General features: G+C 43.4%; 1 protein-coding gene across 7 annotated transcripts in view; it reads right to left on the reverse strand.

Moving 5' to 3' along the window:
• The window catches only part of nlgn1 (neuroligin 1), a 553113-nt gene that overhangs the window by 170634 nt on the left and 356287 nt on the right, over positions 1 to 26192 (reverse strand). For all 7 annotated transcript variants that reach the window (XR_013285243.1, XM_077533451.1, XM_077533449.1 and 4 more), the window contains one exon: positions 10567 to 10928. Coding sequence is in view for 6 of the 7 variants with exons in the window: in XM_077533451.1 (XP_077389577.1) it covers positions 10567 to 10928 (362 nt within the window). In the remaining variant the exon portion in view is untranslated. The remainder of the gene's footprint in view (positions 1 to 10566; positions 10929 to 26192) is intronic.

Consider the following 26192-nt stretch of genomic DNA (forward strand, 5'->3'; position numbering starts at 1 on the left):
CTTCCCTCTTTGGTGAAGGTTCATGCAGCCAGATCCACCACACCAGCAACGACTGAAATTCAAACAGAATTTGCTTCTTCCTCCCACTGGTCGCTAAATCAGTGCAGGCTGGTGTATGTGGATCTCACTCTGCTTCATTTTCCTTCCTTCCTTCGCTTAATTTTTCCTCTGGTCTCTTGAGATCTCAATAATCTGTTGGAATTGCGTTCCTGGTTTCTGGGGTTGCTGACTCTGCTTTCAGTTGTTTTTGTCTTTTGCAGCCAAGCTTGGCCAGCTCAGGACACGCACACACCTGTAGCCATTCTATAATCAGTCAGCAGCTGTATTTAAGTAGCAGCTTGGGCATGACTATCTCGCCGGATTATTTCCCTGCTCTTTGCCATAGCCCACGTATAGATCTTGTCTCCGATTAGCTGTTCTTTATCTGCTCGCCTAGATTTTTGTAAGTTTTGACTTTCACATTTGAACTTTGTACTTGCTACCGTTTTCTGGAGCAAGCTCTTTGTGTTGATTAGTTTTTCCGCGTCTGACTTTGCGCTTTTTGTTATCTTATATCTTGCTTGTTGCAAGCTTATTCATTGTACTTTTTGTATTGTGTATTTTTGAAAATTAAAACTTGTTATCCTTATTGTTGTCTGCGTTTTGGGGTCCACCTTTGTTGAAACACAATGGAATAATCCGGCCATGGACCCCGCGGACTCCAGTAAGGTGGGTCTTAGCCACCCAGGGACAAATAGTGGGACGACACGAACAGTCCCTGAGTGAGTCAAAGGAGGCCAATTGATAAATCGGTTTGATGCTTTGATAGCCCACGTCGAGTCGAGAGAGGGGACCGGAGCACCCCCGTCGACTTTGCCTCTGGCTGACTCGGACACCACAGCGTATCATAGTCACGAACCTAGTCTTCCGCACCTCGCCTGGTACGGCGGTGAACCCGGGTTGTGTGGCCAATTCATTCACCAATGTTCCCTGATTTTCTACCAGCAACCGCGGATTTCCGCTACTGATTCTTCTCGGGTCGCTTTTATGATGAGTCTGCTTACAGACCGAGCTGCCACCTGGGCTATGGCGATGAGCAACACTAGGCCAGGATTGCGTATGTCCCTTTCTGCTTTTGTGACCGAGTTTAAACGGGTTTTTGATCAGCCAGTGAGGGGAAAAGAGGCTAGAAGCCGTTTGTTGGACTATCCCCAGGGTCGAATGTCGGTGGCTGACTACTCTATTCAGTTCCGGATATTGGCGGCTGAGAGCGGCTTTGGTGAGTCGGCTCTGTGTAGTATTTTTCGTCAAGGGGTTGAACACCCGAGTCAAGGACGAACTAGCTTTGCAGGACGACACCACAGGCTTGGAGGAACTCATTGAACTTACGATCCGTTTGTACAGTCATGCGGGAGCGGCAGCTGGAACGCCGGCTGGAGTTCTCCAGCCCCCCTTCGATGCTCAGCCATCCTCTGTTCGACTCAGGATCGCTCCTAGGGCAAGCCACACCACCCTCGACCACTGACATGGAGCCGATGCAGCTCGGAGGAGGACGTCTCTCACCCTACGAGCGACAACGGCGTCTCCGGACCGGGTCCTGCCTCTACTGTGGACAACTGGGACATCGAGTGTCTTCCTGCCCGGTGAGACCCGCAGCCCGCTCCGTATCTTCGACGGTCCTGAGAGGTCAGAGGTCGGTGGACAACCACAAGACACTCTGATTTAATTATTAAGACACTGATTTAATTATGGACTCAAATGCTAAAAGACTGGAGCTAGCGGGGGAGGTATGGAGTTTTGGTTTCCATGTAAAGATTTCGAGCTTTAGTCGACTCAGGTTCGGATGACTGTTTCCTTGATCCTGGCCTGGTAACGTCTTTGAAGTGTCCTATTTTCCGTCTTCGAAAACCGCGACGGGTGTTCGACCTGGACGGGCGCCCACTGGCGGTGGTTTCTCGGGTTACCGCTCCTCTTGAAGTAAGGTTGTCGGGTAATCATCAGGAGATGCGACGTTTTCTTATTATGCTGTCTAGTTCTTCCCCTGTTGTCCTAGGGCTACCCTGGTTGTCATTGACACGGCACATCCTTATCTTAGAGCTTAAAAAAGGATGCTGCATGGAATGTCGTAGCAGAAGCATACATAACCCCGATATAAATTGGGAGACTCCTGCAATTGAGAATTGGAGCGTGTTCTGTCACTCCCATTGTCTAAGGTCCGCCGAGATCCCCGTGCACTCCTCAATGGAGGAGGAGCCGGAAGTGATAGATGTTACTAAAGTTCCTCCCGAATACCATGATTTGGAAAAGGTGTTTAGTAAGGATCGAGCCCAGTCCTTACCCCCTCACCGGCCTTATGATTGCGCCATAAATCTTGTCCCTAACGCTCTCCTACCTAATGCCAAACTATATCAAGTATCTCAGCCCGAACAAGAAGCACTAAGGGAGTACATCTCACAATCACTAGCTGCCGGCCTGATCCATCCCTCTTCCTCCCCGGTGGGGCCGTTTTTTTCTTCATCGATAAAAAGGATTAGACCCTGCGTAGACTATCGGGGTTTAAACGAGATCACCATTAAGGCTAAATATCCCCTGCCTTTGCTAGACTCTGCATTTGCACCACTAAAGTCTGCTATGGTGTTTACAAAACTAGATCTCTGTCGTGCTTATCATTTGGTAAGGATTAAAGAGGGGGATGAACGGAAGACGGCGTTTAAGACTCCATTAGGCCACTTTGAATACCTAGTTATGCCGTTTGGACTTACTAATGCCCCCGCAGTATTCCAGCGGCTGATTTTGAGAGACATGCACTTTTGCTTTGCGACCATCGCCAACACGTACGAATGGTACTACAACGTCTACTTGAGAATAGATTGTATGTTAAAGCTGAGAAGTGTGAGTTTCACGCACAGTCGGTGTCCTTCCTGGGGTTTATTGTAGAGGGTGGTCATCTTCGGGTCGACCAAACCAAGATTCAGGTAATGGTCAACTGGCCAACCCCAACTACTCGTAAGCAACTACAACGGTTTCTTGGTTTTGCAAATTTTTATCGTCGCTTTATACGAAACTATAGCCAGAGGGCTGGGCCACTAACTCGGCTTACGTCTAATAAGATTCCCTACAAGTGGTCTGCTGAAGCTGAATCAGCCTTCTTTGAGTTTAAGCGGTTGTTTACTCGGGCATCTGTCTTGCGTCACTTTAACCATGAACTTGCTGTTTTTGAGGTTGACGCATCGGACTCCGGGGTGGGGGCCGTCTACTCCCAGCGCTCCCCAGTCGACCAGAAGCTGCACCCCTGTGCCTACTTTTCCCGACGCCTCAGTCCAGCCGAAGCAAATTACGACGTGGGAAAGCGTGAGCTGCTGGCCATTGTTCTCGCACTGCAGGAATGGAGGCATTGGCTAGAGGGAGCCAGAGAACCATTCACCGTCTTCACAGACCATAAGAATAGGCGCTTTCACACCAAAAAGCCCAGGAACTTTGAGTTCATGGTAGAGTCAGTTCCGGGTCCGAAGAACTTGTGAGCGGCCCACGAGTTTGCGTTCACACGGCATGAAAGCAGGCAGGGTAGTTTATTCAAATGAGACTGATGACGTATGTCAGGGGAGGAAAAAAAACAGCACTACCCCGCCTGTCCAGCAAGTGGCGGTACCGGTAAAACTGAATGACAAACAACCAGTGTGACGTTGAAAAACGCGACCTTTGACCCTCCATCGCCATTTGTTATGATACAAGGCATATCATCTTTTCGTTTTCCTTGTCATGTTGTACAGAGTTGTGTTTGCAGCAATTAGAACTTCACGGGAAAGGTTGATGAGAACCATTGGGACCCGCCGTATTACCACATCAAGATGAGAAATGGGCAGGACTTGCTCACTTGGAAAGACAGTCAAACCTGCAAGCACGAAGACGTGCACTGGTAAGGTTTAAACACACAATTATACGAAATTTATTTCACATCGGAATTAAGCTGTAACATGTAACGGAGCTCCCCTTGCAAGGTGGAGAACACGAAAAAAAAATGAAGTTACAGAGTGTATTAGTGCCTTAAACACAACGTATGACTGGCGCGTTCAGTTGCACGTCTACTTGCGTGTGTCCCCGCGCGTCGGTCGTTTGTGGATATTTTGTCGTACTTTCTGCCATGAAAAGGGCAATCGCTGGAAACTGGTGTTTCCTGCCTAGTTCTCGTGCAATTCACGGCAAAATAGGGCTTGATGGCGAGTTGCTGTTCACGCTACATGTACGCTGCGTATTTCATAATACCGTTGGACCTGGATGTATTGTTAGTCTGTCCGCATGTTTTTTTGTTTTTTTTTTCTGTTAAACACATGATTGACCGATCCAAAGTGTTGAAATGGCTTGCTTTCTTTGACGATGCACGAATGTTAGAACAAAGGTGCCGGGATTTTGGGAAAAGTGCTGATTTTGGAAGTGTCAGATTGCCACCTCAAGCCAGTGGTTTATCATAGGGCCATAAATTGGTGCATATTCCGCTATTTTAAGGTATTCTGTCATGTAAATCACAAGGCTGTTGCACAAAAGTAATTAATGTAGATATTAACATTTATTAATTTGTTGTGTTTCTGTTTCAGATTTGCCACTTCTACCAATCTGGGTGTGTTCCGCGCAGGGAGTGGAAGAACATCAGAACCTCTGAATGGTGGGACGCTGTAATTATGTTTGCATTACTGTTTGTCAAAAATAAAAACATTAAAAAGAATTCATTGAGCATAAGTTTTTATTCGTGTGGAAAAAAAAACAGAACCACAAAAGTGATATGAAAACAAAAGCATTTATTACTTATGCATTTGGCTTATTTGTGTCCACAAGTCGGTTTTGGACTGCCAGGAAGCCCATTTGGAACTCTCTGTCGTGCCTTTGTTCAACCAGCTCATGTGCCACGTGTTGATCTTCCTTGCGCTCCTCGCTTCTGAGGTCAACTTCCTCCTTGTGCTGCTCGCGTCTGAGTTCAAGGTCCTCCTTGTGCAACTGCATTTCTTCTAAGAACATTGCACTCGTGGACTCCCCCTTCTTTTCATCAAATTGGTGCAGGTATTCCAAAAATAGGTGGTCTCGGTCCCGTGTCCGCTAACCTATAGGGATGTAAATGTACAATGAGTGACAGTAAATACTTTTGATGAGCTTCCAGTTACATGACTTTGAACTTATTGGAACTTGACAAAGGGGCAGGAAACTCTGTTCGAGTGGCGCAGTTTCTGCTTGTGGACGGACCATCCTCGCTTGTACCTTCCTAACGCATCGACTTAAACGGTTTCAACAGATTCGTGCAATGAGTAAGAGTACAGTACAATGATTTAGGTAGGGGTAAAACACGGCACTCACGTTAATGTACTTTCATTTTTCATAGTTACAGAACAGAATATGCCACACTACATTGCCAAATATGGCGGCATGCACTTGAAGCTTTTTTAGACAATACACACTAGTAAAATTGCAGGAATGTAACTTTTTTTTTTTTCCCTTTCTCAATGCACCATTATGAGTGAAATGAAAATTGTATATGTGAGTAAGAGGATTTATTATTGTGTATGCCTATGAATTTCATGTACATACGTTAATGACAAATGCACGCATGTGTTAAGGTGCAATTGTTTACACAAGCAGGATTACACATTTTCTTTTAGTACATTCCAGTAAAAGAAAATGTGTAGTAAATTAATACATTCCAGTAATGTACTTTTTTTTTTTTTTTTTTTTTTTTTTTTTTTAATGAAATGAGTCAGTAGATATAAAGAATGGGTAGGACTAGACAAGTTTTTAACTTCTTTCTACTCCTTTGAACATGTAAACTATTATGAATGATTGCAATAAGTTTCTTCTTTCTTTTAAAATGTTAAGCGCTACTCATTTGTTTATAATGTCCAATAAACAAACAAACACACTGCCTTATTCAACGAAGCAAAATTAATTGTGAGTGGGGTGTTGCTTTAAAAGTTTTAAATGAAGCTTTTGAAGTTATATAAAATGAAATGAAACATACCAGGACTGTTCAGGGAGGCATCATAACGTAAAGGAGAGCACAGAGAAGGTCCAGCTGTAAGTCACAGTACATAACATTATTTTTCTTACGTTTCAGTTTCCCTAGAACTGTTTATGAGTTGTTGTTGTTGTTATTTTTGTTTTTTTGTTTTTTTTTATGAGTTGTTAGGTGATGAGGCTAACAAGTTAAAACGTTTTAGTTACGTTGAATGCAGAGCTTTGTATTAAGGGAAAAAAAAACCAAAAAAAACGAAGTGGTTGTTTTGCTTTTAACAGTGAATAGTATGCCTAGCTTCCACACGTCCTTTTCACGAAGCTTTTCAATTTCGTCACTGAAAGCAGGGCTATTTCGGCGTTAGCTGCCTACAATACTTTTTGTTTACTAGGTTAATTGATTTAGGAATGATTTCACATTACATGGGCTCGGAGTTGCCCTGGATGCGTGACTTTGCCAAGCTTAAGCTAACATGCTACGCTAACATTAATGCTAGCGCGGTGTAAAAGCCACGTTGCGACCAAGCATCGACCTAAATAAATATATATACAAAGATGTGCATGAGGCAATTCTGTCTTACCTTCATGTGTTAGCAAGGCTGTTGGCAATGAATCCTCGCACACTGCCGTGTCCTTGCACATTGCTTCCAGCATGGTGATTGCAGAGTCCTCCTTTGTACTATTGGTGGTACAACCCATCCGGTGGCCGAGAATGTCGTCCAGTCTTTCATACATTTATTAATTTTGCGGTCATTTCCACTGTGGTTGTTGTGGTCCTTGAGTTTCCTTTAGTCCTGTTGGAGTTTCTTTAGTTTTTCCCTCACCTGCTTTTGTGTGTGTAATGTTAACTCTGCTAGCTTCGCGGTTATTATCGTTTCTTGTTGGACTTTCGAAGTGCCGTTGGGTCTCCTCGTCCCATGTTTGCTCAGGAGAGCCTGTACTTCCTCGTCCGTCCACCTCTCGGTTTTTTAATCCTTCCATTGCCGAAATGTTTGAAGAAAAAGTCGTAGCGCCCGATAGAGTATCGTAAAGAAGAAATGGCGGCTTTACCGCGGGAAAAAAAAAATCTAACCAAAACGACACACCTCCTCATCCAGTCAACCAATCATAACACACTAGACAACACGCCCCCACCTTGTGTCGTTCAGGGTACACCCAAATACCCTCCTCATGCCTAGGAACTTAGGTAGTACCGTTCCGACCCCCCCAGACCCGGAACTGGTTTTGTGTGTGAACGCAAACTTTGGACAAACTCCCCCGGAACATATGGAAGTTCCATCATAAGTTCCTGCGGTGTGAAAGCGCCTAATCTGGCCTACATCCGGACAGCAAAGAGACTGAACTTCCAACAGGCTCGCTGGGCACTGATCCTTGGACGATTCACCTTTGTCTTGACTTACCGAAAGGGGTCCGCCAACACCAGGCCCGACGCCTTGTCGGGGGGAGCTCATGAGCCTCCATGATCCAGCATCGGAGGACGCTAAAGAGGAGACGATCATCGCCGGTGACTGAGTGGTGGGGGCCCTGAGATGGGAGGTCGAAAAAAAAGAGTCAAAGAAGCCCAGACCCAAGCCAGAGTGTCTGACGACTGTCCAGGGGGAAGACTTTTCATCTCAAGTCACCTCCGCTCGGAGGAACTGCAATGGGGTCATTTGTCTCGAGTCGCCTGTCATCCAGGAGTGGGACGCACCCAAGCCCTGCTGGCCCAAAGATTCTGGTGGCCCAAGATGCCCAAGATGTAAACAGCTTCGTCAACGCCTGTCCAGTATGCGTCAGCAATAAGCAATCATCAACCCCTGGCGGAAACTAATGCTGTTACCCATTCCTGCTCGTCCCTGGTCCCATATCTCGCTGGACTTTGTCACGGGACTCCCCGCCTCCCACGATCAGCTCCACGGTAGTGCTAACCATGGTCGACCGCTTCTCAAAGATGGTCCATTTTATCGCCCTGCCTAAGCTGCCGTCTGCTCTCGACCAGACAACCTCATCACTCAACATGTTGTCCGCCTCCATGGAATTCCGCTGGACATTGTGTCCGACCGTGGCCCCCAGTTCGTGTCCCGCGTTTGGAAGAAGTTCTGCTCTGCCATGGGGGCCACAGCTAGCCTCTCCTCCGGCTATCATCCGCAGACCAACGGGCAGACCGAGAGAGTTAATAAAGACTTGGAAGCGACATTACGTTGCGTCTGCCAAAGACACCCGACCGCATGGACCACGCACCTTCCCTGGGTAGAGACCAACACGTTGGTCTCCTCCGCCACCGGGCGTTCACCGTTCATAGCGGCATATGGTACTACAACTACCAGCTACCCGCCCCCGTTGTTCCCCACTTAAGAAAGGGAGATAACCATACCCTCCATCGAGCACCATCTGCGCAGGGCACACAAGATTTGGCAAGAGACCATGGCAGCCTTATCATGCACCTCTGCATGCAACAGAGCTATCGCTAATTGACGAAGGCTACCCACACCTGACTATCAGCCCGGACAGGAGGTGTGGCTGTCCACAAGAGACTTGCGTCTGGCTGGGGGCTCCAAGAAGATGGACCCTCGGTTCATCGGTCCCTTCAAGATCCTGTCGCTGGTCAACCCCATATCCGTGAAGCTTGAGCTCCTCCCGACCCTGAAGGTACATCCCGTTTTTCACATGTCACTGCTTAAACCCGTGGACAAAATGTCGGGAGTCTATTCTGTCATTTGGTAGATTCGGTTTATATATAATTATTGAACGTAATATCACATGGGTATTGAAAACTTAGAAATTTTCTAAAAGGCCTGGCAGTTAATGAGTAAGTAGCAGTTTGGGCATGACTCTCTCGTCGGATTATTTCCCTGCTCTTTGCCATAGCCCACGTATAGATCTTGTCTCCGATTAGCTGTTCTTTCTTTGCTCGCCTGGATTTTTGTAAGTTTTGACTTCCTCATTTGAACTTTGTACTTGCTACCGTTTTCTGGAGCAAACTCTTAGTGTTGATTAGTTTTTCTGCGTCTGACGTGTGCTTTTTGTTATCTTATATCTTGCTTGTTACAAGCTCCTTTCATTTTACTTTTTGTATTGTGTATTTTTTAAAATTAAAACTTGTTATCCTTATTGTTGTCTGCATTTTTGGGATCCAGCTTTGTTGAAACATAACAAGTTTGGTTTCTTAGCCTGCTTGCTTTGTGATTTTCATAGGGAAGTTGATGAGAGAGTTTGGCGCCTACAAGCCAAATGGAACCAAAAAGTTTCAGACTGCACATATTCGTCATTTAATTAAGAAAAATTCTGCTTTGACTTTTACCTGTTAAGATTGTGCATGGCACAACAAAAAGCTAATGTTCCATGGACTTTTTTTTTTTTCTCTGAAGATCCTGGAAAGTGTTAATATTTGGTAATATATGGCTTTCTAGGAAACAATAAATGTTTACTTTTAGGCACCCCTGCAATCGTCACACTTTTTTTCTGTTACAAACTGACCCCCCATCAGAGAAGTGAAACGTTATGTGGCCCTCACAGGAAAAAGTTTGGGCACCCCTGATCTATGAGGTCGCTGTATTGGGGGGAAAAATATGAGCACCGGAGGGAAAAAATAAGCACCAAACAACAACCTCTGGTGCTTATTTGAGAACCATGTAAAAGGTTTTTTACTTTTTTTACTATTTTATTTTTACCCCTGTTAATTACACTTGGAAGACAATAACAGGTCTCGGAGGAGTCTTTTATACAATGATGATAATCATTACACTCACCTATTTTTAATAACTAACCTCACTCACCTGTGTGATGTTCCATAAACGTGTTTATTGTATTTTTTTTTCTTTTTTTTTTTAGGATTGTTCAACATTCTCAATCTTTTGTTGGCCCTGTGTCAGCTTTTTTGGAATGTGTGGCAAACGTAAAATTCAAAATGAGAAAATATTTGCAAGAAAAAACAATGTTCATCATTTTGAACATTAAATATTCAATTATATTCATTCAGGCTGAAAATGATTTGCAAAACATGCTATTTTGTTTGCGTTTTACAAAACATGCCAACTTCATTGTAGTTGGCGTTTGTAAATGGTTTGACAACATTATAAGCTTGTGGGATGCTCTGGAACAAATTTCAATATGTTGTTAAGAAACAATATAATATACATGCCAAAATGAACAGTCCAGTGACTCAATATATATTAACCAAGTATTTCATAATTTTTGAATTAAGTAATCATTTATTAAGTTATGTAATGTATGTTATGTAATTATATGTCTGGAGATTATTTTTGATGGCATCGTTCTCATTCTTTCCTTAGTAATGTGCCTCAAACCAAGCCACTGCAAACAGTTTCAACAATGATGAAATTTATATGAAAAGTGAGCTTTAATTAAGATCTACATGATACTCTACAAGTCTCTCTCTCTCTCTCTCTCTCTCTCTCTCTCTCTCTCTCTCTCTCTCTCTCTCTCTCTCTAAAACAAATGAAATTGGGGTTTGTAAAAAATTTAATAGTTCCAACTCCAAGATATTTCCAACACCAAGATCTTGAAATGCCCCTCATCAGCTATTTACAAATCAACTGTCAAGGCAAAAATTAATAGTCGGAAAAGATACAAAGATGCACCTGTGAGACCCACCTGTTCTGTTTGACAGTGGTGATAGAATGCATAGAAGTAAGTCGGAGACCCAAAGCTAGAGTGCAGGTCAGCTGTGGCAACAGCAGGTGCCACCCACTGATGATCAGTGAATAGGGCTAGCAAGGTCTTCCTCCGAGTCTCTGGGTTGTGCCTATCAGCCCAATCTGTGTACATGAATTTGATGGTCTCTCTGAGAATGTCTTTACCCTCTGGATAGCCATAGAGATCATCCACAAAGCTAGACACAGCGTAGTCAAAGTCATTGGCCTGAACACCATTTTCATTGTCCACGATCAGCTCCACAAATTTAAGACCTTCACCCTGGTTCACTCCAAGCATAATATCATAGTTAAGGAATTCACCTGAAAATGAAACACAGAAAAGAAGGTTGACAAGCTGTAAAAAGTAGCAACATTTTTATCCATTCATCCATCCATCCATCCATCCATCCTGTTCTGTTTATTTGGGGTCAAGTCACAGTGGCAACAGTTTAAACAGGGAAGTCCTCTCCCCAGCCACTTTGTCTTATTCTTCGAGTGATCTCCCTTGGCATTCTCAAGCCAGCCAGGAGATATACTCTTGAGCATTTCTTGGGCCTCCTCCTGGTGAGGCATGCCTGTACCTTCACCAGAGTTGTCCAAGTGGTATGAGCGGCGGATGCCCAAACGACCTCATCTGGCTTGTCTCAATGTGGATAAGCAACAGCTCTACTCTCAGCCTGTGCTGAATGACCAAGCATTGACCTTATCTCTAAAACATATGAAAACCTTGTTCTTTTGGTCACTGCCCGCAGATGACTATAGATGATGGGTGGGAATATTTTATATTGACTAATAATTAGTCAATACCTACCACAGTATCTACTCTGTTTCATCATTGGAAGGCATGTAGTGGAAGTGACAACATTTTAGAAGTGTTCATCCCAATAAATTGAGAGCTACGTCATTTCGCTCAGCCCCCTCTTCATCATAACAGTCCAATACAAAGTCGGCATCACCACAGACATTGCAGAGATCCCTATTTGGATCTACCTCTACATTTTTCCTTGTACCATAAGACACTTGATCTCTTCCACTTAAGTAAGGATCTCATTCCCGGTGAGGGCACACCACCCTTTTCTGACTGATTTCAGATTTGGAAGTATTGATTCTCAGCCCATCCGCTTCACACTGAGCTGTGTACCGCTCCAGCAAGAGTGGAAGATCTTGGCTTCAAGAAGCTGACATCCATATTCTATGCCAAAAACAGAGATGTACACTGAGCCAACAGTCCATCCATCCATCCATCCATCCCTCCCTCCCTCCCTCCCTTTTCTTGACCGCTTATTCCTCACAAGGGTCGCGGGGGGTGCTGGCGCCTATCCCAGCTGGCTCTGGGCAGTAGGCGGGGGACACCCTGGACTGGTTGCCAGCCAATTGCAGGGCACACAGAGACGAACAACCATCCCCGCACAAGCACACCTAGGGACAATTCGGAGCACCCGATTAACCTGCCATTCATGTCTTTGGAATCTTTTAAAAGACGTCTTAAAACACATCTGTATTCTTTAGCTTTTGGAGCAACATGAGACTTGTTCTTGGTGTTTTGTGGTGTGGATGAGTTTGACGTTTAGTTTAGCCTACTTATTTAATTATGGGGCTGGGGGCGGGTGTGCCACCTACACCAGCCGGGTTGGGGGAGGCCCCGCTGGTCGTTCCTCTTACTCACTTCACTAGTTTTGCACTATACACTTTGTAAATTCTTGGTGGGGTGGGGAAGGGTGGAAACACCGTCTTCACCCTTCAACTCCCCTCCAATTTTAATGCACTTCATGTCCAAGGGGAGGGGTGAGCTGGGGTAGGGAGCCATCAGGGGGGATAGACTGCAGTGCCTGGCAGCGCTGTGGTCCCCCCATCTGTGTCCCTGCCCCATCACTTTGTCCCTCCATTTCCTTTTTTAATGCACCACACATATACATATTCATTTTTTTTGGGGTGCGGGTGGATCGGAGTAGGGGAAATTTTTTTTTCCCTCTGCTCCGACTCACCTGCTCCCAATTTTAATGCACCACACGCACACACTTGTATATACACTGGGTGGGGCCACATTCACGGTGTAAGGGTAGAGCTCGCCAGTCGGCGAGCTGGCGGACTCAGTAACAGGGTTAGGTGTCACTAGTACGCTGGCGCGACGACCGGGCTCGGTGTTCTGGTGTTCCGCCCCTCCCCCGGTGCTTCCTCCTCTGCTTCCCCCCTCCCGCCGCTGTGTTCCTTCCACACGGCTGGAGGTGGCGTGGGCACGTCTTCCCTCTCTGCGCTGTTGCCCGGTGCCGGTTTCCAGGGGTGGGGTGGGGGGTGCTCGCGGGGGGCGGGGTTCCGGGGGGTGGTGGTTGTTGGCGGGGTTGGGGGTGGTGGTTGGGGGGGGGGGGGCTTGTTTGGGGGGGAGGGGGGGTGGAGGTATGGGTTGTTGGGGGTCGGGGTGTGTTCGGGGGTTTGGGGGCCGGGGGGTGGCGGGGCCTTGGTCATGGCGGGTGGCAGGTTTGGGTGGTTTGTTGGGGGGGGGGGGGGGGGGGGGCTGGGGACCGGTGGGGCGCTGTGGGGGCCTGCCGGGCCTCGTTCTGCGGCCTTGGGCTCGGGGGTGTGGGCCGGGGCTGGGGCGGGGGTGTTCCGGGCATCTGGATCGGCTCGCCGACCGGTGTCCGCTCGGGTGCAGCACACGAACACAAACGCACGCACGCGCACGCAAACGCACGCACACATACACACACACACACACAAAAAAAAGAGCAATGATGATAAGACATTGAATCGGTAAGACTACCGAATGAACAATTCTGAGCTCAAAAAAAAAAAAAAAAAAAAACTGGGAGGAGGACGTGCTAACCACTAGACCACCGTGCCGCCCTGAGCCAACAGTCAATTAGTCAATTGTCAATTAGTGAATTGCACCGCAAATAATCTGTCCATGAATCTAATGACCAGACTTCGTGGAAAAAGGGCAGCCTTGGCAGAGGGCAAGTAAAAGTAGATAAATAAATGAATAAATCCAGCTTCCTGCCGGCAATGCAGATAAACCCCAGATAGCAGGCCGATGTTGAAAAGATGTTGAATCAACAGTCCGCTGTCGATCTTATGTCGTTGAATCAATGTTGACACGACGTTGAGTTGTCATCACTCTTACACCATTGATTAATATTGTTTCAACATTAAAATCCTTAAAAAATCCACAAGTTATTTTGATTATTATTAATATTGGAACAGCGGTGGGTCAATGTTATGTTTTCCTTCATTTTCAACCGTGACCCAAATAACAAAGGGTGTTGGATCAATGTTGAACCAATGTTAAATCAACATTGAATCAACATCTTTTGCTATCTGGGTGACGCTATTAATGTTTCTAATATGCCTCTACAGTATTTGGAGGTTCTGCTTTATTTAGAGACAGGAGAAACAGCTAGGGACTAAAAAAACTTGGCTTGATTTCAAATATTTTTAATGAATAATGACAATGGAAACTATTAAAGTTCATCCATCCATCCATTTTCTTGACCGCTTATTCCTCACAAGGGTCGCGGGGGCTGCTGGCGCCTATCTCAGCTGGCTCTGGGCAGTAGGCAGGGGACACCCTGGACTGGTTGCCAGGCAATCGCAGGGCACACAGAGACGAACAACCATCCACACTCACAAGCACACCTAGGGACAATTCGGAACGCCCAATTAACCTGTCATGCATGTCTTTGGAATGTGGGAGGAGACCGGAGTACCCGGAGAAGACCCACGCGGGCACGGGGAGAACATGCAAACTCCACCCAGGAAGGTCCGAGCCTGGACTCGAACCGGAGACCTCAGAACTGGGAAGCGGACGTGCTAACCACTCGACTACCGTGCCGCCCCATTAAAGTTCAACAAAATTAATTTAAAACTTGACATGACAACACCAAAAGTGCTCAGAAATATTTTTTTGTTACTTAAAAGCAGCAGTTAATCATGAACTAAAAGGCAAACGAAAAACAATGGTGTAGTTGTGTGTGAATTTATTCAACTCAAAAGTTCATTCGCCACAAAGCTGAACGCCATTTCTGTAGGTAACTATATGTCCGAAGAAATGACTCTGTGACCCAACCCCTCTTATCTGTAAGTGGCGAGCAGTTGCCTACCTTCGCTGATTGGATTTAAGGAGGTACGATACGGACATAATTTCATATATCTTGGTTTTTGTCAGACATCTTTATTCATGGCGGCATGGTGGATGACTGGTTAGCATGTCGCCTCCCAGTTCTGAGGACTCCGGTTCGAGTCCAGGCTTCGGCCATTCCTGGGTGGAGTTTGCATGTTCTCCCCGTGCCTGCGTGGGTCTTCTCCGGGTACTCCGGTCTCCTCCCATATTCCAAAAGACATGCATGGCAGGTTAATTGGGCGCTCCGAATTGTCGCTAGGTGTGCTTGTGAGTGTGGATGGTTGTTCGTCTCTGTGTGCCCTGTGATTGGCTGGCAACCAGTCCAGGTTGTCCCCCGCCTACTGCCCAGAGCAAGCTGAGATAGGCGCCAGCACCCCCCGCGACCCTTGTGAGGAATAAGCGGTCAAGAAAATGGATGGATGGATGGATGGATCTTTATTCATTGGTCTTTGACTCAGCATGAGACTTTGCATCGTTTTCAGTGTTTTATGGCGTCCGCATGCTGCAATTTATTTATTGGTATTTATTTACTTATAAGTATTCACTTCCCTATTTCTTATTAATGTATTAATATAACACATCTGTATTCTTTGGCTTTTGGAGCAACATGAGACTTGTTCTTGGTGTTTTGTGGTGTGGATGAGTTTGACGTTTAGTTTAGTCTACTTATGTATGTATTTATTTATCTCTTTATTCACTACTTATTTGTTCACTGATGTATAATGTATTAACTGATGTTTATGTACAGCACTTTGTATACAGCAACGCCTGTTCTTAAAGCGCTTTATAAATAAAGTTGAGTTGAGTTGTATTTATTTGTATACCTATCTACTTATATTTCTTGATTTTATTTTGTGTTATTTCATTTCACTTGCCTCAACTGCAAGACTGATCATGATACAAGAACGATATATGGCTTTAGTGAAAACTAAGCAAAATATCAATCTTAACTCATTCACTCCCAGCCATTTTCACAGAAGCATTCCTGTTCGCTCCCGGCTGTTTTACTGAATTTTGACTCATTTTGCAAGGCCCACAGAATATTGTGTTCAATTGCTATAAAAGCATGAAACCTACCAAAAGAAAAATTAAAGTCTCTTCTTTCATCAGGAAAAAAAAGTATCTGTTTCCGTTTTGCAGCAATTAGCATTAGAAGAGAGCTAAGTTTCATCAGTTTTCACAAATCTATTTAAAATTGTAAGTAAATAAGCTTTTTTTCTAGACGGCCCTGGTTGATCTCCTTTGCTCTGCTGCCACCAGCTGGCCATTTGTGACGGCCGGTTGTTCCTGCAACCGTTCTTTGCAGTTGAGAGGCTGCATCAAAGCCTGCATAAAAAAAAAAGTATAAATACGTCTTTGGGACACTTACAACATAAAAAAAAACGTATTTACACGTTATTGGGAGCAAATGAGTTAAAGGATCATGTTTAAAGTGCATTGCTTATTAGAACTTGGTGACAGTCATCAACATTATCAAGTTTGGCATTAAAAAACATAATTAAACTCACATTGTACTGCAATGTGATAAGTAATTTTATCCTGCAACATAAGTTGTTGTTGCTGTTGTTGGGGTGTACCTGCGTGTGTGTGTGTGTGTGTGGGTGGGTTTGTTGAACCGTATCACAGTGTGTTCTTCTACAATTAAACAACTTTTGTGTGGACTCTTGACTTTTAGTCTCTTGTCTTGTCTTTCCTAGATGATCCATTGTTGTTTCCTCCCTGTCAAGCTACCCCCGCCCCCAATGTTCCCCCAACATCTTGCATCGCTTGCTTCTTGGAGTTTGCTTTTGTTTTTGTTAAGTAAAATCCTGTTTGGACTTATCTGCCTCCTCACCCTGCTTCCTCGCATTTGGGTCCACAATCCGGACCCAGCGGCGTGGGCGGGCCCGCCCTGGCAGTCAGCTGTGCCCGCCCTGGGTTGGAGGACCCTGTTTTGAGAGGCCTCACCAATCTGTTTTTCCAGTCAGTCACGTCAACTTGCGCTGCTTCGGCTTCAAGGAAAGTATGACTTGCCAACCAACCATATACTTCCTTTAAGGTTAGGCTTTGATTGACAGCTAAAACTAGCCAATGATAGGGGTGGGCGGTCGTCATTTGCCTCCATTTGCGTCCTTTGACGTACAAATCTTCTAAATTGAGGAGATCTCAAGTGACCAGAGGAAAAACTAAAGAGAGGAAGGAGGGAAGGATAGATAAAGCAAAGTGAGATCCACAGACACCAGCACCCACTGATTCAACGGGCTGTGGGAGGGAGAGGCTAATTCTGTTTGAGTTTCAGTAGATGCTGGTGCGATGGATCTGGCATGTATAAGGACCGCCACCAAAGAAAGAAGCCGTCAACCGCGGCCCAGCAAAGCGAGAACCGCCCCCCCCGGAATCCCCCAGGCCGCGGCAGCACCAACGCCACCCCCACGCCACCCGAGCGTACACCGGTCAGCGAGGCGACCCAGACGCCCGGAACACCCCCGCCCCAGCTCCGGCCCACACCCCCGAGCCCAAGGCCGCAGGACGCCCCACCGGTCCCCAGCCCCCGCCACCGCCACGACCCCCCCGCACCCCACCCAAACCCGCCACCCGCCACGACCCAGGCCCCGCCACCCCCCGGCCCCCGAACACAGCCCGACCCCCAACACCCAAACACCTCCACCTATTTTAAACACTCCTAAGGAGCAGGGAAAACAAGCAATGCGCTCACATCACACTTGTCCCATGCGTGCTCCATTCACGCAAACGTCCCTGTCCGTGCCTCTTTTTTTTTTTTTGTCCCACCTCCCCGAACACAGTGGCTGACGCGCAGTGTTGCCACAGTTACCTTGAAAAAGTAACTTAGTTACTTTACTGATTACTTGGTTTTAAAAGTAACTAAATTGCGTTACTGATTACTTGATTTTAAAAGTAACTAAGTTAGATTAAAAGTTACTTTTTTAGTTACTTTCAGCAGCTGCCGATAACACCATCTCAACATAAAAATAATGCGATAGAAACGGATTTCCAAATACTTTATTGAAAGTGCATTTTTAACATGAAAATAAAGGGTTTTTTTTTTATGAAAAACAAAATATGCAGTCTCTCTTGACCTCTTGGAACGTAAATACTTTTTATAAAACAAAAAATAAAAATCTATCCAGGTTGAAAATGAAAGTCCACTTAATTCCTCTATTGTTTGTTCTGCTATTCCAGTGTGTACACTTGAGTCGACTCGTGCATGCTGAAAACTAGGGGTGGGAATCTCTTAAATGAGGCCGATTCGATATGTATCTCGATACACAGGTTGCGATTCGATTGAAAAACGATTATCTTTCAGAAAAGAACGGTTCGATACGGTTCGATTAAGTTTGGGAACGATACAATTTTCGATTCAATACGATTCATTTCAATATTCAAAACTTATAGTGTCATTTGTTGCTTGTAAACATTAATCTTAAAACACCACAAATTTTTACAGTATCTACAAATGTGTTAAAAAAGAACAACAACAAATATGTCTTCTATATTTTTATATTTTGAATCAATTATTTAAATATACCGCAACAAAGGGCTTGGCGATATGACTGAAAAATGTATCAGTTAAAATATTTATTAGTAGTTATTGACAGTTATAAATGGGTTTTTTTTTCTCTTCAAAATAAGGATCAGGAAAACAAAAGGTTGATAATTTAATGTTAAATATAAATATTTAACCTTTAGACAGACACCAACACAATTAAACAGAATATGTGCACATTGTGAAGTATTTCAGAAACATGAAATAAACCTACCGTCCAGCCAAAAGAAATATGAAGCCACCTTATGGAACAATAAATCTATCAAACACATTTTAACCACTTAATATATGAAAAAATATTTCCAAAAGTTCATTTCAGTTCAATTTTTGTTTTTAACAATTTTTGTTTTTCTTTTGCCATCACATTCATTTTTGGTTAATGTATGACATCTTTTTTGTTTTTTTAATCTGAGACACGATGATGACCACAGAATCACTACTGTTTATATTTAGTTTTTTGGGCTGTCGTTCATTTTGAGTTTAATGACGTAATCGCGGGCACGTCTCAGTTCTCCTATCTGCTGCTCATGCTAGTTGTAGACATTGACAGGGAGCCACAAACTGAGAAATGAGATACTTGCAGTGTGCTTTTAGCATAGCTGGTGTGTTGGCTGTGGGACATACCTCTGTCGTTTGAACCATGCATTGGATCGTCACGGGAGTTATTCTTTTTGGCTCGCGCGCAGTGAGAAAGGGCTAGCGCATTTAGCGGCAGCGGCAGCTGTCATGGCATCGGTGACGTCACTTCCGCTTATGCCGCGGCACCAGCGACTTCACTTCCGCGTATGTCGCGGCATCACGTACGTCACTTCCGCTGACGGTGGCTGCCGCTGCCTTTCCTCTTTCCCTCGGGACATGTCGCAACTCCATTTGACTTGGTGCCGCTGCCATTACTCATTGTATACATTTATAAATGGATTACGAGGCTTTTTGTGTGTGTTTGTTTTGTTTAGTCACTTTGCTAAACACTTCACTTGCTTATTTTTGACGTTTTTTTTTTTTTTTTAATTATTATTATTTAAATAAGTGCTCTGGAAATTAAGTTGAATTAAGGTATTCGCACTCCGTCATTAGCAATCACTTCCGTGGACCGGTCCATATTTGGAAGGGTGCCAGGGAGATGCCACAATGGCGGCTAGTCCGCCATTGTGACACGGCTCAATATACTGAACTGCATATAATACTGGATAGCCGATAAACCTTTCACACCGGTGCAAGCCGTTGAAGCCACAGAGCTGTCAGCTATCCAGTATTACATACAGATCAGTGGCCCAACGGACGAGCCGCAGCCGCCATTGTGGCATCACCAGATGCCACAATGGCCGACAGGAATAGGACCATATTTGGATGTCAAAGTGTTTTTTTTTTTTTTGTTTTTTATCAATCTTTATTGTACAAATGTTTTAAACATACACATCTATATGCAAAACAAATATATACATGCGATACGTGACGAAAAATGTTAATGCTGTTGAAATATCTAAGATAGATAGATAGATAGATAGATCAGGGGTTGTCCAGAAAGAGCAAATGCTGAATAATTCCATGTACAAGCTCCAAAAAATCTCAAACTTCTCAGGCAACGTAATAGTCACGGCCTGAAAACATCTATATGACAAAATTCAGTTATACATATAGCGCCACCTAGTGGTTACAATAAATGTCATACTTTACGTTTTTAGCTACTGTGCTGAGCTCGTTGAAGGGATCCAGTTGAAAATTGGTCAGAAAAGCCTTAAGATGTTGATGATGCCCCACACCGAATATTGTAACTTTTTGCCAAAGGGCGTGGCCGCTACGGTGACGCAAAGTCTGAAGATTTTTCGTGACAATAAAAGCTGCATTAACTTGACCGAGATGATCCTATCTTCTCAAAATTTCACACATTTGATGAGAGTCCAGCTCTAAAGACATCTACTAACTTACAATTCATCTAACTGATAGCGCCACCTAGTGGCAATTTTTTTTCTTACGAATTTTCTTCTACGTTTTTCTCCAAACACGTTAACTGGACCTACCTCATATTTGCTCAGATGAGGGTTTCGGCCTTCATGATGTTACAACACGAAGTTTGTGAGTTTTCGCGAATTGCTGTGGGTGTGGCTAAGCGCTGTTCGCCAAGAAAACAACGCCAGTTTTGAGGGTCTAAACATGCACAGAAACTCCTGAAACTTGGCACACACATCTGGCCTGGTAAAATGAGCAATATTTTATTGTTGATTGTGCTATTTTTACAAAAATGACTCAATAGCGCCCCCTCGAAATTTTTAACGAAGCAGCCCCGGTTGTACGTTTAAGCAAGAACGACGAATATTTTTAGGTGTATGAGGGAGCCCAAGACCTACAAAAAAGTCTCTTGGACCCATATGCTAAAATGAACAGGAAGTTAGCTACGAATTTTTGAATGTCCCATTTTTGACAATTTTTGCACATTCACAGGGGGCAGACTTTTGCCCACTTCTCCTACACGTTTCATCTGACTGAGTTAAGACTTGACCTGGACCATGTCAAGACCTGAGCCAACGACAGGGGGAAAAATCTTGACCTTTCGAAATACTATATGATGAAGTCGGGGCATCAAAATTTGTGTTTCGCACTGAAAAAGGATATGCTTAATAACTCCCCGGTACATGCTCCAAAAAATCCCAAACTTGACATGTATGTTAATCGTCAAGGCCTGAAGCTATCTCTATGACAACATTCAGTTATATATGCAGCGCCACCTAGCCCTTGAGGCATAAAAAAAAAAAAACCCCACATACGGTATTTTGTACAAAAAATGTAAACTCATTCTAAGTGTGATAACTAAGTCATTTATGAATATTCTTTTAGTTTCCACCACTCAAAATGTTCACTGGCATCAGACTTATCCAAACATATATATATTTGTATTTATTTTTGATAGCCTCTGTGGACATTAAAAGCAATATCGTGAATGAAGGATATGCTTAATAACTCCACGGTACATGCTCCAAAAAAAATCCCACACTTGACATGTATGCTTATAATCAAGGCCTGAAGGTATCTCGATGACAACATTCAGTTATAAATACAGCGCCACCTAGCCCTTGAGGCTTATATAAAAAAAAACCCCACATACGGTATTTTGTACAAAAAAATTTAAACTCATTCTAAGTGTGATGACTAAGTCATTTCTGAATATTCTTTTAGTTTCCACCACTCAAATTGTTCACTGGCTTCACACCGATCCAAACGCATGTACGTTTCCATTTTGTTTTATTCATTTTTGATTGCCCCTTTGGACAATAAAAGTAACATTGTGCAATGAGTCCAACGAGCGATGATGTGTATATACACTTTTACAAAAAAATACCAATCAGGGCAACTCATTGCCTAAAAATAAAAAAGGACGCTGATTTTTGCAGGTCTTAACAATCACCAAAACCCGTTGAGCTTGACACACACACTGGCAAAAAAATATTCTACATGTAAAGGTTTATTATGCCATTTTCAAAGAAATTTTGCTTCCAATATGCCAGTACCCCAACGTGCCAGTACCCCAACGTGCAAGGACCCCAACGTGGCCCGGGCTGCGAGGGCCCTTTATAGCTGCTCGCAGCTCTAGTTATTATTATTAGGGCCCGAGCAGCGACCGCTGCGAGGTCCCTATTGTTTTTGTAAAAATTATTATTATTATTATTATTATTAGGGCCCGAGCAGCGACCGCTGCGAGGTCCCTATTGTTTTTGTAAAAATTATTATTATTATTATTATTATTATTATTATTATTATTATTAGGGCCCGAGCAGCGACCGCTGCGAGGTCCCTATTGTTTTTGTAAAAATTATTATTATTATTATTATTAGGGCCCGAGCAGCGACCGCTGCGAGGTCCCTATTGTTTTTCGTTCGAATTATTATTATTATTATTATTATTATTATTATTATTCTCCGTAAACGATCGCATTTTTGAGTACCTAAACATTCACGAAAACTCACCAAACTTTGCACACTCCTCAGGCCCGGCGAAAAATTAGATATTATGAAGTCGTCATAACAACGCGACTCTATAGCGCCCCCTAGCGTAGAAAAATAAAAACCAAGCCTGGCACGTTTGAGCTAGAGCAACGAAAATTGGCAGGCACGTGTAGCACCCCGAGACGCACAAAAAAGTCTATTGGGACCATGTAGCTAAAATGTACAGGAAATGAGCTATGAATTTTTTTATGTCCAATTTTGGCCTATTTTGGCACATTCACTGTGGTCATGCTTTTTCCCCCTCTGCAAACATTTTTCATCCAATTCACATCAAACTTGGCATTTATCATCTCAAGACCTGAGAGAACAACTGGGCAAAAAGTCTTGCCTTTTCGAAATACTATATGATGGGGGCGGGGCATCAAATATTGTCTTTAAAATTTCATTTGTCCAGAAAGAGCAAATGCTTAATAACTCCCATGTTCAAGCTCCAAAAAATCTCAAACTTCTCAGGCAACGTAATAGTCACGGCCTGAAAACATCTATATGATAAAATTCAGTTATACATATAGCGCCACCTAGTGGTGACAATAAATGTCATACTTTACGTTTTTAGCTACTGCGCTGAGCTCGTTGAAGGGATCCAGTTGAAAGTTGGTCAGAAAAGCCTTAAGATGTTGATCATGCCCAACACCGAATATTGTAACTTTTCGCCAAAGGGCGTGGCCGCTACGGTGCCGCAAAGTCTGAAGATTTTTCGTGACAATAAAAGCTGCATGAACTTGACCGAGATGATCCTATCTTCTCAAAATTTCACACATTTGATGAGAGTCCAGCCCTAAAGACATCTTCGAACTTATATTTCATCTTACTGATAGCGCCACCTAGTGGCAATTTTTTTTCTTACGAATTTTCTTGTAAATTTTTTCTCCAAACACGTTAACTGGACCAACCTCATATTTGCTCAGATGAGGGTTTCGGCCTTCATGATGTCACAACACGAAGTTTGTGAGTTTTCGCGAATCGCTGTGGGCGTGGCTAAGCACTGTTCGCCAAGAAAACAACGCCAGTTTTGAGGGTCTAAACATGCGCAGAAACTCATGAAACTTGGCACACACATCTGGCCTGGTAAAATGAACAATATTTTATTGTTGATTGTGCTATTTTTACAAAAATGACTCAATAGCGCCCCCTAGAATTTTTTAACGAAGCAGCCCCGATTGTACGTTTAAGCAAGATCTACGAAAATTTTTACGTGTATGAGGGAGCCAAAGACCTACAAAAAAGTCTCTTGGACCCATTTGCTAAAATGAACAGGAAGTGAGCTACGAATTTTTGAATGTCCCGTTTTTTACGATTTTTGCACATTTTCAGAGGGCATACTTTTGCCCACTTCTCCTACACGTTTTATCCGACTGACTTATGACTTGACCTGGACGATGCCAAGACCTGAGCCAACAACAGACGGAAAAATCTTTACTTTTGAAAATACTATATGATGAGGGCGGGGCATCAAAATTTGTGTTTCGCACTGAAAAAGGATATGCTTAATAACTCCCCGATACATGCTCCAAAAAATCCCAAACTTGACATGTATGTTTATCGTCAAGGCCTGAAGGTATCTCTATGACAACATGCAGTTATATATGCAGCGCCACCTAGCCCTTGAGGCATGAAAAAAAAATACCCCACTTACGGTATTTTGTACAAAAAATGTAAACTCATTCTAAGTGTGATAACTAAGTCATTTAGGAATATTCTTTTACCTTCCACCACTCAAAATATTCACTGGCATCAGACCTAACCAAACATACATATTTTTGTTATTTAGTTTTATGTATTTTTGATAGCCTCTATGGACATTAAAAGCAATATCGTGAATGAAGGCTATGCTTAATAACTCCCAGGTACATGCTCCAAAAAATCCCATATTTGAAATGTATATTTAGAGTCAAGGCCTGAAGGTATCTCTATGACAAAATTCAGTTATAAATACAGCGCCACCTAGTCCTTGAGGCATAAAAAAAATGCCTCACTTACGGTATTTTTGCAAAAATTGTAAACTCATTGTAAGTGTGATAACTAAGTCATTTATGAATATTCTTTTACTTTCCACCACTCAATATGTTCACTGCTATCAGACCGATCCAAACATACGTATTTTTTATTTAGTTTTATTTATTTTTTTTATCGCCTCTATGGACAATAAAAGCAACATTGTGCAATGAGTACGAGCGATGATGTGTGTATATATACTTTTACGAAAAATACCAATCAGAGCAACTCATTGCCTAAAAATAAAAAAAAAGACGCTGATTTTTGCAGATCTTAACAATCACCAAAACCCATTGAGCTTGACACACTCATCACACCTGGCAAAAAAAAAAAAAAGTCCACATGTTTATCATGCCATTTTCAAAGAAATTCTGCTTCCAATGTGCCAATACCCCAATGTGCAAGTTCCCCAACGTGCAAGTACCCCAACGTGGCCCGGGCTGCGAGGGCCCTTTATAGCTGCTCGCAGCTCTAGTTAGGGCCCGAGCAGCGACCGCTGCGAGGTCCCTCTTGTTTTTGTAAGAATTATTATTAGGGCCCGAGCAGCGACCGCTGCGAGGTCCCTATTGTTTTTGTAAAAATTATTATTATTATTATTATTATTATTATTATTATTATTATTATTAGGGCCCGAGCAGCGACCGCTGCGAGGTCCCTATTGTTTTTGTAAAAATTATTATTATTATTATTATTAGGGCCCGAGCAGCGACCGCTGCGAGGTCCCTATTGTTTTTGTACAAATTATTATTATTATTATTATTATTATTATTAGGGCCCGAGCAGCGACCGCTGCGAGGTCCCTATTGTTTTTGTAAAAATTATTATTATTATTATTATTATTATTATTAGGGCCCGAGCAGCGACCGCTGCGAGGTCCCTATTGTTCCTGAAGGAATTAGGGCCCGAGCAGCGACCGCTGCGAGGTCCCTATTGTTTTTCAAGGAATTCTTATTATTCTTCTTCTTTTTATTTGTTATTATTCTTTTCCGCAAACAATCACATTTTTGAGACACTAAACGTGAACGAAAACTCACCAAACTTTACACACACGTCAGGCCTGGCGAAAAATTTGATATTTTAAAGTCGCCATAGGTGATAACAGAAAAATGGCTCCATAGCGCCACCTACATAGGTTAAACAGATCCCTGGCCCGCTACGATTGTCCGACGGCTATGAAAATTGTGTGGCACCTGTAGCACATCCAGATGAACAAAAACCTCTTTGATGTGTGTACCCTAAAATAGACAGGAAGTGAGATATGAGTATTTAAATGTCCAATTTTGGCCAATTTTTGCACATTTACAGGGGTCATACTTTTGCCTGCTTCTCCTACACGGTTAATCCAATTGACTTCAAACTTGGGATGTACCATCTCAAGACCTGGGACAACACCATGGTAAAAAATCTAAAGTTTTCGACATACTATATGACGGCGGTGGGGCATCAAATTTAGAGTTTCAAAACTCTTACTAAACGTAGTATTGCCCGTTGTATGTTTAACCTAGAGCTACGAAAATTGGTACACATATGTAACAGACTATGACCTACAAAAAAGTCTGTTGGTGCCATATGCTAAACCCAACAGGAAGTCCGCCAGAGGCGGGGCATCAAATTTGGAGTTTCAAAATTCTTACTTAATGAAGCATTCCCGGCTGTACGTTTCACCTAGAGTTACCAAAATTTAAAGACATATGTAACAGCCCTCAAGGTACAAAAAACTCTTTTTGAACCATATGCTAAACCTAACAGAAAGTCCACCATTTTGATTTACTTTGGAACGTGTTCCCATTTTTTTGGCCATTTCATAGGGGTCCTATTTTAACGAACTCCTCTTACAGAGTTTATCCGATCATCTTCAAACTTGGTGTGATTCATCTTAAGATGTTGAAGATGAAAAGTTATTGAAAGCTTTTTATTTCGCTGCACGCTGTTGT

Source organism: Festucalex cinctus, chromosome 10, assembly GCF_051991245.1.
Source record: "Festucalex cinctus isolate MCC-2025b chromosome 10, RoL_Fcin_1.0, whole genome shotgun sequence".
Lineage (NCBI taxonomy): Eukaryota > Metazoa > Chordata > Actinopteri > Syngnathiformes > Syngnathidae > Festucalex > Festucalex cinctus.